This window comes from Carlito syrichta, unplaced genomic scaffold (assembly GCF_000164805.1).
Source record: "Carlito syrichta isolate Samal-C Ts95f unplaced genomic scaffold, Tarsius_syrichta-2.0.1 Scaffold311316, whole genome shotgun sequence".
NCBI lineage: Eukaryota > Metazoa > Chordata > Mammalia > Primates > Tarsiidae > Carlito > Carlito syrichta.
The window spans coordinates 397,962-411,396 of NW_007255412.1; the positions used below are offsets into that span (position 1 = coordinate 397,962).

General features: G+C 44.0%; 1 protein-coding gene across 1 annotated transcript in view; it reads right to left on the reverse strand.

Moving 5' to 3' along the window:
- The window catches only part of LRMDA (leucine rich melanocyte differentiation associated), a 548,466-nt gene that overhangs the window by 302,144 nt on the left and 232,887 nt on the right, over window positions 1–13,435 (reverse strand). The window contains exon 2 of the mRNA XM_008068599.2: window positions 64–190. Within this exon, the coding sequence (XP_008066790.2) occupies window positions 64–190 (127 nt within the window). The remainder of the gene's footprint in view (window positions 1–63; window positions 191–13,435) is intronic.

Genomic DNA, 13,435 nt, shown 5'->3' on the forward strand with positions numbered 1-13,435 from the left:
TGCGGAAGGGGACAGCTGTGGGGCCGGGCGGGGAGTGGGGGCAGCGGCAGAGGGAAAGGATATTCGGTTCTTGTTGAGGGTTAAGGTATGGAGTCTGGGTAACCCTGGCAACACGAGGTCGTCCCCCAGCAGATTGTTGTCCAAGATGAGTTCCTCCAGGCTCCTGAATGCGCTCAGTCCTTCCAGTGACCTGCAATGACAAAGGCAACAGGAAAAATGATCCTGCACTAAATCAGGGAGGCCATTATGAGCCGAAATAAATATTTTAACCTTCCCTTTCAGGACTGGGAATAGTTTGGGCTTGGTGCCTGTCAGCAAAGTGAATGACAAGAATTAGTAGCAGGAGCCGGGGCGGGGGCGGCGGGGGAGAAGGGGCCGCTGGCACCCACCGCATCCTTCACGCATTGCCAACATGAAGGATGAGGGTCACTTAGTGAGTAGCCAGGATCCAAAACAAAGGGCTTCAGATACGGCCTGCAGGATAAATTTGTCAATGTCTTGTGCCTTCAGGCACCCAGCCTCGGCTGACCCTAACCTCCATTCCCAAGATAAATAACTCTGTCACAGTTCACCTTCATTCCCTGGACACAAATTTAAGTTGTCATCCATCATTCCTGCCCAGAAATATCATACCCTCTTACAATAATAAATATAACTTCAAGTATCATTTCTTAGCGGTTCTCCTCTGTACAGTCATGGGGGAAATGGCAGGGAAAGCTCCCTTTCTTTCCGCTCACATCCTTTGACTTTTTCTCCCCTCTGCTTTTTTTCTTTACTAATCACTTAATTTGCTTCTGCCCAGTGTCCCTGTGGCTGCCCAAAAGGAAAGGCATCTGCAGAATTATATAATCACTCTGGTCTGAGAGGGCTTTTTCTCTTTTCCTTTCATTATTTCTTTTTACTTGCTTTTGTTTTTGTTGGGGGGAGAGGGGAGAGACGGGGCTGGGGGAATTTCTGCTTCAAAGCTCCTGGCCTGAAGTTACTGTTTTAATTTATGGAAAGTGGATTTCTCACTTAATTTTTGAAAGAAGTGTAGAGTGCGCCCAGTAGATGTTAAGGCAGTAAATAAAAAGACATCTGAAAGAATTAAGTACCCAGCTCAGGGAGGAAAAAAAATATATAACAGAAAGGGAAAAATAGCCTTGTTTATACACGTTGCTGAAAGTTAACTCTTAATTTTATGGGCTCTCATGAGTGCTGGGGGTGGAGGTGACGTGGGGTAGTTGTGCACAAGTGCTTGCCTGGGCGCACACAGACATTAATTAAAGCAAGCTGCCCAGCTGAGGGACTTACACAGAGACACATACTCCCGGCTCGTTCACCTGCCAGGCCCAAGAGATGTGCTGAGCTTGCACAGGCTGACAGCTGAGCTACGATGTGGACCAGGGGGTGGAGGGGACTCGCATGGGATCCCTGGCTGTTCTATAAAATGTGACGAATCAGAGAGATGTCGTCCACGCTATTTATTCATTTATGGGTAGCATGAACATTCCAGTCCCGTGTGCTTGCGTATGCAATGCCTGCACATCTGCTGTGAGTGTGAACTTCAGCACCAGAGCTCTCCCAAGGCATCCCAAGCTCCCTTGTGGGATCTCTCTGCCAGGAGGACTCCAAAAGAGGGAGTCAATACTTTCTAGGTGTAAAATGCGTTGGAAGTAATTAAATCTGTAGATTCCACCGGGCCCGATGCTCCGCCTGCATGCTCCATTCCTGCCAAACCTCAGGGTAGTCCCACCCAGGGCCCCATGCCCAGAGCACGCCTGCTCCTATGACCAACCCGTCTGCTCCACAGGCATTTTGGATTAGGGGTCCAGGGGGTCATCGTGTTTCATTTCCTCCTCCTTTCTCTTTTTTGTCTGCCTCTGAGAGGCACAAGGCAATGTATGAACATCTACGCAGGAAGGTTTGGGACTCTACCTCCAACACTCCACCATTTCCCATAGTGTGAATTCGGTCATATAGCCCCTCTGAACTCTCTTGCTCTGTGTCTTCCAGCTCATAGGGTCATATGGAGAATAAATGAGAGAGGGCTAATGAGTGACTAGCAAATGCTGGGTTTTTCTTTTCCTTCTTCCTTTTATTCTTTGATTTTTTTTAACAAAAACCCTGACCTTGCGGGTGTGTTTGGATGCAGAGGTGTGCAGCTGTCGAGCTTGAGCAAGGAGGTTTTCTGGCTCTTCTAAAGTCCCTTCCTCCCTTAGGGGTGAATGAATGATGACGCAAAAGGCTTCTCAGGACCAGGCCTCTGTTGACCACAAGGGGAGGTGAGGCCACTTGCCGTTAGGGAGCCTTATGGGCAGCTAAGAAGTCCTTTGTGCACAGACATCAGTTGGGCTCTGCTCAAAGGCAGCATCTAAAATACACATTGTTCCTGAGTTCTGTTATGCAAATATTAGACTCTGATGATGAGACTCAGCAAATGGTTGGCTACTGGCAAGCAGAAGAAAGCTCCCTTCCAAGAGTGCATCAGGGGAGGCATAAAGCAAAATGACACAGCATGAAGAGGGACAGCACCCAGGATCACCAGAGGGAGTGCCCGCCCCCACTGAGACAACCTTTCTCCCCCTACAGGGTGGTCTCTGAGGCAGAGCTCTGTGCCACAGTGAGACCTCTCAGAGTTGGGAGGCTCAGTCTCAAATTCCCTATCACCTGTCTGGTTTTGAGATTCCTTACTTGCCATGTGATGTTATTAGCTGCTCAGTAAAAAGGGCACCCTTACATGGGCGGTCGCTAATTGATAAATCCCTGTTTTCATGTCATCAGTGTGGAGTGCACCTGGTGATTTAATCAGCTAAATCCAGGGCTGAGGGCTTGGGGACGGGAGGTGGGGAGCAGAGCGTAGTGACACGGGTGCCGGAGAGGACAGGATTTGAAGAGCTTGCCTGGCCAATAAACTCACACCCGGAAGGAAGATGGCTTTATCTTTTGCTTTTTAACAAATTTCATTGTTGCTACTTGTGTTACTGTTTTCTAGGGAGGAATAGGACAAAGAAATATTGGTATCAATCTTTGAGTTCCTATCCCTCTATACCAGATGGCTGCAAATAGATACATGATGTTAAATAAAATGACAAGGCAAAAAATGCTTTCACGATCCACGCAGATCTATGCTATTTAATAGGACAGTGATGGCAGCTATGGGGAAAAGATGATGGAACTGGGATTTTTCTGCTACAACCTTGTGTCTGGACAGCAAAATATGCCCCAAAATGAAAGCCCCGGTGGAGAGGGTGACCATCACTCCAAGGTCACTTGCCAGCTTCCTGGCAGTGGCTGCCACGTCGGGGGTATGGGCTAGGGGCTGGAGGAGAAAGGAAAGGCTTCATCCATGACCTAGGGACAGCCAGCTGGAGAGAGATTGTCCAAGCCGGGATTGTTCTGGAAACTTAATCAGCACCTCCAGAGCGCCCCACAGGCTGCCTGCCTCCCCCTCCACCAGCAGCAATGCCACCAGTATCCCACCCACAGGTACCATCTTACCTGGTTCCCTAGTTCCCAGGGCTCTGCCTGGGCTCCCCAAGGAGCCGCAGCGGCTGCCGGGAGAGTACCAGTGCCTTTTCCAAAGTCACATCAAAATGACAAAACATCACAACGCATTCAGCTCCAGTGGATTCAAACGGAGAGAACTTTTAAGTTTCCACTGTAATTAACCCTATCCTCGTTAAGATAATTATGATCAAGCTTCCTGTCACAGTTAATATCCCAGCATCATCGCCTGTGGCTCACACTCTGCCCTCATTAGCTTATAAAAACAGCGGCACTAAACAGGCGGCCGTGGCCTGCCCAGGCTTAGGCCAGTGGCCCGGAGCCGGCACGGAGGAGCCTCAGGCTGGGTTGCGGCCCCACAGAAGGGCTGCCCCTTGAACCCACTTGCCTCTGCTCCTGGGTGGGCACAAAATCAGCCACCTTCATCCGTTCCCCCCCAAATTAGCCACTCATCAGAATGCAGAAGAAGGACCAGGACCAGGGCAGGGCTGGTAGGTTTGGAGCAGAAGCATTCTAATTTGTAGCTACCCCTCCCTGCCTCTTCTCCAGAAAAAACCCAGCCAGAACACCGTGCCATAAAAATCACTGGAGGACACTTCTAGAACCCCAGGTTCAATCCCCGGGTTATAGCTGTGCTAGGAGCTAGGGCCCCTTCCCTACCTCGCAGCCTACACCAGAGGAGTCAGCACCACCCAGAATGAGATGGGCAGAGAGCAGTAGGGACAGATAACCAGAGCCTCACAGAGAAGTGTCTCTCTCTTTGGGACCATATTTGGCCTCAAATCCAGGACCAATGGTCAGGATGTTCTCAAACCAATCATGAAAACATGATCTCTACTAAGATCTCTATTTCCTCAACTTTATCTATCTAAATATCCATACCCATATTTGCAACTGAGAAAATGGGGAGGCCATGGAAATTCTAGAAGGCCTCACCCACACATCTAATGGCTACCTCCCTGGCTAGGTCCTCAGACCTGCAAAGTCCGGCTGTTGTCTGATCTGTACAGGTTTGTCTGGATGATTTCTGTCTGTCCAGCTGCCAGCAAAAGTGGATCTTAATGCAACCTCCACATACCTGGAAAGCTGTTAAATGCACTGAGAGGGCCCAAAGCAGCCTCACCCACTGACTATTGCTCAACCACAATCCTGTGAATGTCTGAGAGAAAAGCAGTCAATAAATCCAAGCACAGGACAGAGAGCCAAACTAGGAGGGCACGCTCTAAACTTGCATTCTTTCAGAGGCCAGAATGCCTCCCCACCTTTACCCTGGGGCCCTGTGTCTGAGAATAGGAAGGAGTAACAGTCTGTGAGTCCACACCAGTATACCAGGACTAATTATAAAAAAAATACTTCCTTACCAGTAGGTAAATAATTGTAGCTCTGAGTATCCTCCCTGTTAACCCTAGCATTCCTTGGCACCCCCAGGCCTCCTCATAAACCAGCAACTAAGTGGTCAATGCCCACCACAGCACGGGACCACTACAGATCCGGCTCCAGCCAGCAACTGTTCTGATTAGTTGGTGCAGTTGTTAAACAGTCTAAACATCACCCTCGAAAGCAGAAATAGTAATTTGTTCCTCTCTTATTCCCCATACCATGCCAAATGCAGTGCCTGGTACATAGCAGATCCTTGGGAAATGTCTGCAAGTCAACTTCCCACAGAGGCCAAGGCCAAAGCCACAAGAATAAGATGGAAGACACAAAGCTAACTGGTAGGGAAGAAAGGGAGAAAGGAGAGAATCTGTGAAGTGTGATATGACTGCTCATGTCTCAGTAAACGGTGCAGTAGCAGCACAGACATTTTTACAGTCTGCTTACCTAGCCCCATGAGAGGCATTCTTTCTTTTTTCCAAAACACTTTTTATATACTTAGCTGTATAGCTGTAGACAGATATAGATATGCAACTATATACAGTACTATATTATACGCACTATATATTGTACTAAATATCACTTACAGCAGGGGTCCCCAACTCCCAGAGTGTGGACCAGTACCGGTCTTTGGCTTGTTAGGAAATGGGCTGCACAGCAGGGAATGAGCGACAAATGAGTGGAACTCTACCTTCTGTCAGATCAGCAGCGGCATTAGATTTTCATAGGCATGTGAACTGTATTGTAAACTTGCACATATGATGGATCTAGGTTGCACACTCCTTATGAGAATGCCTGATGACCATTCAACTAATGCATACTAAGTGTATCAGTAGGGGGAAAAATGTCTTTAAGAAACAGCAGAGGCCAGGTTCAGTGACTCAGCCTGTAATTCCAGCACTTTGGGAGGCTGAGGCAAGTGGACTGCCTGAGTCCACAGGTTCGAGACCAGCCTGGGTACAACTTGGCATGATCTCCTCTCTACAATAAATTAAAAAAAAAAATTAGCCAGGTGTGGTAATGCATGCCTGTAGTTCTGGCTACTTGGAAGGCTGAGGCAGAAGGATTGCTGGAGCCCAGCAGGTCAACGCTAGGGTGGCCATGAGTGTGCCACTGCACTCCAGCTTGGGCAACAAAGTCAGACTCCAATTCAAAAAAAAAAAAGAAATAGCAGAATATGGAAAAGGCTCTGGGCTATGTGAGACAGTGTATACTGACATCAAGAGGCAGTGTATCACATGACTTCAGGGTCAAAGTCAACCCCAAAACTCTATTGAGCCTCCCCCATAATGATAGATAATCCCTGAGCTGCAGAAAACAAAATTTAAAGTTGGTATGAGGGATCTGAATCCAAGACTAGTCAAAAAGCCAAAGGAGTTAATTAGGTCTGAATTCCCCAGGTACTATATCTAAGAATACTAACATAAAGCCTGAAGAATTAAGAAGAATGAGTAAGGAGCTATAGGCCCAGAAATAGCTACTTGCAGTTAATGACATTTGAAACAGGATGTAAGAAGGTAGATTCTCCAATCTTTGGATGCATAAGTTTATAGATTTACCTATATGAAATCCTGATCAGATTATAGCTCTGAGGAACTAGTATTAACTTGCCTAAGGACAATGTGAATGATGTATTTGATCATGTTAACCTTTTTACTTTTGCTACCAGGAAGCTAAGAGGTGAACTGTGACCGAAAAGTTAACACCTCATAATCTCTATCTCTGCTTTCTAACTTCATTGTCAAGGCTTATAATATTTTCATAACATTGATATTTAATTAACCTTTATGTTACTTTTTAAATTTTATTCTCAGAAACTAGCCCAAACCCTTTGCAGAATGAGATAGGATATATATCAATATATCACAGATTTTCAAACAGGCAGTTTCTGTGCATTAAGAAAAAGTTCTGTGAGACCAGCTGTTAATGAAGATACTTGACTAGAAATAAAGAAGACTTATATTGTATTCAGAGTTCAAAATGGTTTCGAATAAGCTTCTAATAATATGTTACGACAGGAAGGCAAAAAGGAGGCTGGAAAATGACAACTTTGGATAGAGTCATAACTACCTAAAAAATGTATCCAGAGAAAATATAACTCGAATGTACCTGAAGAAAACATACCTCAAATTGCTCTAGGGGAAGGTTCTAGGTACCTTGACCTCTTTTTTTGGCAATGACTTGGTTAAGGATATGTTTATCACATTTATGGAAGATAGGACCCTAGAGGGATACTAAGAAAGATACAGTAGGATCCAAAATGATCCTGTTAGATTCAACCATTGTTTCATTCCAGTAACATAAAATTTCATAATGTCTAATATAAAGATCTAAATCGAGATTTCAGCTTCAACTAACCAAAAATATTCACTTAAATCAAAAGGTAAATGAAAATTGAGAAAATACTGGTAACCCCTCTAACCGTCTAAGGTTCAACACCCTTACTACAAAAAGATCTTTTGTAAAACATTAAGGAAAAGCTAAAGCCCTAATTTAAAAAATGATAGCAGGGCTCAGTGGCTCAGCCTGTAATCCCAGCACTTTGGAAGGTCAAGAAAGAGGATTGCTTGAGTCCACGGGTTGGAGACCAGCCCGGGCAACTTGGCTAGACTTCGTCTCTACAGTAAATCAAAAATTAGCCGGGCATGGTAGTACCCACCTGTAGTTCCAGTTACTTGGAATGCTGAGGTGGAAGGATCGCTGGAGCCCAGCAAATTGACACTGGGGTGGCCGTGAGCGTGCAACTGCACTCCAGCCTGGGCGACAGAGTGAGACTCCGACTCAAAAAAAAGACTAAAAAAACTTGGACAGAATTCACAAGGAAATAAGTCAATAATAAAACTATGGAAAATTTTCAGCTTCATTGGGAACCTAGAATATTCAAGTTAAATAAGATATCTATATTTTTTTCTTAAATTTTAACATCGTTTTGTCAGCAGTCTGATATAACAGACTACACAAGTCTAACAAAAGAGTGAAAACATTATAACCTTTCTGGGTAGTAATTTATATGAAGAGTCTTAAAAATTAGTACTTTTTCATCCAGTAATTCCAATTCCAATAACTTATTCAGTAAATATCAAAGATATGTTATAATTTAAGTATGTTCAGTACAGCATTGTTTATAATAACATTGCAAACAAGCCTAAATACCCAATGTGGAGGAATTATTAGATAAAACTCAATTTATCTGCATAATGATACCATGCAGCAATTAACAATTAGCCGGGCTCGGTGGCTCAGCCTGTAATCCCGCACCTTTGGGAGGCTGAGGTGAGTGGACTGCCTGAGCCCGCGGGTTCAAGACCTGTCTGGGCAGCGAGACCTCATCTCTACAATAAATCAAAAAATCAGCCGGGTGTGGTAGCGCATGCCTGTAATTCCGGCTACTTGGAAGGCTGAGGCGGAAGGATTGCCGGAGCCCAGCAGGTCGAGGCTGCGGTGGCTGGGAGCAGCCACTGCACTCCAGTCTGGGCGACCGAGTAAGACTCCAACTCTAAAAATAAAATAAAATAGAATAAAATCATTCAAACTTTCACGTCATACATTTAAGTACCTAAAATTAAGTTGCAATAGTAACTTAATTAATTTAAGTTACACACCAAGATCTCATGCACAGAAATTAAAAGTCATTCACATGCTCATCTCCATTCTCCACACAAATTTTAATTTGTGCCATGTTTTTCTGGGGATATTCTTCCATGTTGATGGTTAAAATCATCCAAGTAGTCTTTGTCAGTTGTTCTAGTTTATAAACTGCTGTTAACATACACTCCTGCACACAGAGACTTCATGACAATTCTATACACATACACACACACACACATGCATAAATGCATGTACACACACACACACACACCTATATATATCTCCCAGATACATACCATTAACCCCTAGTTTTATCAGTAATTGCTTTTGTGTTTTTTTGAGTTGGAATCTCACTCCATCGCCCAGGCTGGAGTGCAGTGGCATGCTCATGGCCACCCCAGTGTCAACCTGCTGGGCTCCAGCAATCCTTCCGCCTCAGTATTCCAAGTAGCGTGCTAACATGCCCAGCTAATTTTTTGATTTATTGTAGAGATGAGGTCTCATCAAGTTGTCCAGGCTGTTCTCAAACCCGTGGACTCAGGCAATCTTCTAACCTTGGCTTCCCAAAATGCTGGGATTACAGGCTTGAGCCACTGTGCCTGGCCAATAATTTTTTTTAATAGTTTTCTCTAGTTACTAAATTTTCTATCATGAATAAATATTTTATAATCAGGAAAACCTGTGGTTAATAATTCTTTTAAATAAAACAAGACAAATCCACATGCACAAGAGGTAGAAGCCTTAGAAAATAGAGCAGTGTGTGTGTAAAGAGGGTTTAGTATGAATCACCAGGTGAGTGAGGCTACTACAGCAGGAACTAATCTGATCCTAAGCCACTCTGCTATTCCACTGGACCCGAAGTCCCTCTGCCTGGAGTTTTGTTTCCACTCTGGGTACCAGACTCGAAGGGGATATTAGCATTCAGAAACATCACCCAATTAGAACCACCAGGAGGTGAAAGGTATAAGGTGATTGAGACAATCAAGGTTGCTTAACCAGGAGCAGAGAGGTCTTTGCCATTTCAAAGAACTGAGTCTATAGTGTTCCAGAATGCAGAATCAAAAACAAATAGGAAAAAATTTATATAAGTTGGAAAGAGGTGTCATGAACCAATTTTTTTTTAAAACTGTAAAAACAGAGGAGCTGTTCACCAAAGGATTGAGCTGCCCTGTGAGTCACTATATTTATTTGAACAGATACTAGAGTCATGGAGAATGTCTAGAGGGAATTTCTGTGCAGAAATTAGACTTGGTGACCTCTGCTATTCTATCCAGATACCGTAGTTATCCGACTGGAACTTCCTCCTCTATAACCCCAGTTACAATGGCTGCCAAGAGTCACTTCTACCCTGCCAAAGGGTTCGTTAGGAGTTAGCTCAGTGGGAAGAGGGTAGCAGAGAGTACTAGCTCTGCCACTAAACTCTCTGCCTTATTCATATCTTCTAACTGGGACTGTGCAAGATCTCTTTAATATTTCCCTAACTATGGGGACATCCCCATACTACAAAAGTCACATCTCAACACATTCACATATTAGAACTAAAGTTCTACTTGTGTAAAATGTACCCTTTTGTAGTCTTCTTATAGACTCATAAACTTTGAGTCCTAGAGGAATTTTAGAGTGTTACATCCCTCCTATTTCACAGAAGATAACTAATGCCCAGAGAGATATAGTACCTGAAACCATACAAGTCACATCTAGACCCTTTGTACATAAAGGGCAGTGTTCCCTCAACTATGCTAAACTACCTCTAAATAATTTCTAGCTGTGGTCTGGAAATGGAAATTCACCATTTCCACACCCTTTATCCAAACATTAAGTGTAGCTTTGTCATCCATTCATGGTATGTCCTCAATTATAATGACAAATCTACATGGTTTTCAAGTTGTTTTGTCTTTAAAACTATACTTTGGATCTATACTTTATGGACCTCCTAGGACAATCTCCCAAAGAACTAGCTCTTAAGAGTTTTTTCAGGTGACTTTCATGAAGTAAAGTATGCATTACATGGAACTGGGTTGAGATTTACCAGCAGCTAATGTTTCCCTTGCCATACACCTCTATAGCTCATTCATTCATTCCTTTATAAAAATGTCTTGCATACCAACTCTGTGCCCAGTACTTTGCTAGTCTCTAGAACTAAAAAGATGACTATGGCATGATTCCCAACTATTAAGTAGTAGGTATAGACAAAGAAGCGTTACCAGACAACGAAGCATAATTCATTAGGTTGGGATAAGTGCTACTTTGGGGGGAGGGGAAGGAATCAGGGAAGACTTTAAAGGGGTGATGGGTTTGAGCTAAGGTCCAATGCAACTGAATTCTAATCTTTTGAGCATCTACTTATACTTTATTCCTGGTGGTAAGGAAACATAAGAGAAAGAGATCCTGACACTCAAGTAATATATAGTCCAAAAAGCTTATTCAGCACCAAAAAGCATGCATGTGGTTACCACTTCCAGCATGACAGGTATCCAGTGAGCACCCACAGCTGGGGATGCAAAATAAGTCATGGAGGCTGTTCCCAATGAGCTAACCATCTATGAGAAAGACAAAGATGTTGGACTTGAAATAAGGAGACACCATATAAGACAACAAAATTGTTCAGTGGTGTGGGCAAGATGGGCTCCAGAAATTGAAAGAAAAGAAATGAGGGCTGTAGTAACCAGACCCACTCCTCCTATGTTATGAAGTTATTACAGCAAGTCCCTAAGTGCAAAGATAAGGAGCAGGCCCCCTCCCTAGGAACATATTAGATGAATGACAGCCTCCATGTCTTGCTCCCATCATTCTTCCTGTCTGGCTGTCCTCCCTCCTCTAGGCAAATCTTTCCTACATTTTTCCCATCCTAGTGACAGGATTTGGCCTGGGCTTTGACTATGTCTCTAAAATTATTTTGATTCACGGCTTGAGATTTTACAAAACCACACATGCACGCATGGAGTCTGTGGCCTCAGGATCTTGTTTGTTTTTAAGAGTCTAAAGAGTGAGTTTGTTTGGCGGGTTCTATAAATGGAGGTTTTCTTTGCTAGGGAGATGTGAGGGAGTGGACACGGTGTGCCGCAGCCGCGGTATGTGTGCTTGTCGCCATGGGGCAGAATGCAGTGCCTGGTGGGGGAGGCTCCCACAGCCATTGGACAAACATATGTTGGGCCAAGAACACTGCTCTTCAACCTCATGAACTGTTTGCTTGAAAGATAACTGTGTCTCTTCCACACAAGCCTTTCACCACCATCCATAAAGGGAATTTTTAATTCAACAGATGGTGTCTACTCATTGCAAACCAACCAGAAAAGGAGACATTTACATGGCGGGGCCTTAAGGCCCCAGAGACCCAAAGGGGCCCTAATAAAATACTTGCCCAAAGACCAGCTCCCCATGGGCAGCACCCCCTGGAATGGAATCAGGCCAGGAAAGCCAGCAAAAACGTGCCAACTGCTGATTCTGTGATGTCCCAGTTGGCTGAAAAAGGTGAAAACATGTTTTCTGTCCCAGACTACAAGATAGCTTTATATCTCCAAGCAGGAAAGAAGGCCCTGGGAGATACGGTGACCTCCTAAAGTGGCTTGCTACTGAAGCCATTTTCTTCCTTCTAAAATAGCTCCAACTCTGTGCTTTGCAAAACCTCTCAAAGAACAACTTTGTAAGGTTTGCTTTCCGTTTCACATCATGGCACATTCTGGGCTCTGAGTACTAACATCTAGCAATGTTGGGAACAAAGAGGAGAGTTCAAATGTTTGCAGATGTGCAACATGAAGAAGAGCTTTTCCCAGCACTAAACCAAGGCTCTTGCCCCCATATCTGCCTCTCTGGTGATCTGAACACTCCCTATGGCAGTAGAAATCTGGTTTGGTGTTTTCATGGGAATGTGTTGTTCTGATCTTGTCAACTCAATGAGGCCCAACACAAATGTAGCAAGTAAAGGTACAAATAAGATCACACTCCCTTTGGGGGCAAAGGCTCTGTTGTAAAGTCCTGGATGTAAAGTTCCTAAGACCTTGGAAAAATAATACTTGCAAAGTTTAATTTTCTAATCTATCACAGTGGCAGAAAAATCTCTGAGTTATACACTTTGCAGATATTGATAAAGGGGATCACATGAGATACAGTACATGAAAACAAACCTTGATCAGTATAAGGATTGCTGTTAGTTGAAAGATCATTTTTTTAAAATGAGAACATTTTATTTTTAAAGAAAGATATCAGTTGCCTCAGGAAAGGAGGCAAGTAGCTAAACCTCTAAAAGAAATATTGATATGTGGTTAGGTATGGTGGCTCGCAGCTGTAACCCAGCACTTTCGGAGGCCAAGGCAGGAGGATTGCTTGACCCCAGGAGTTTGTGATCAACATAGGCAACATAGCAAGATCTTGTCTTTACAAAAATAAACAACAAAAAAATTAGCCAGACATGGTGGCGAGAGCCTGTAGTCCCAGCTATCCAGGAGACTGAGGTGGAGGGATCGTCTGAGCCCTGGAAGTCAAGATTGTGGTGAACCATGATTGTACCACTGTACTCCAGCCTGGGTGACAGAATGAGACCCCAACTGAAAAAAAAGAAAGAAAATAAGTGAAATATTGTTATGTATTCAGAATCATCTGACAACACAGGGCGATGGCACCTTGGGAAAACCTCTGTCCAAGAGTAACCAGGGAACCTGATTCTGGTCCTGCCTTGGTCACTACCTTGCTGCAATATTTCAGTCAATTCTTCTCCTTTCTGGGACTTACTTTAAGCCTTTTGTAAATTGAGGAGGGTAGACTAGATTATTTTAGAAGTCTCTTCCTTTATAAAAACCTGATGCTCCAAAGTGGGTTATAGGAGAAAAACTCCCAAACCAAAGTCTTATCCTCACTTTCATCATTTCTACCATTGAGTAAAAAGTTTGGCGTGAGTGTGGCGGTTCATCTTCAACCTTCAGGTGGCCAAGACGCTGGGGGTCAAAGAACAGGGCGTGTTTCTAGCCTCAAGTATGAAATCTAGTTAATA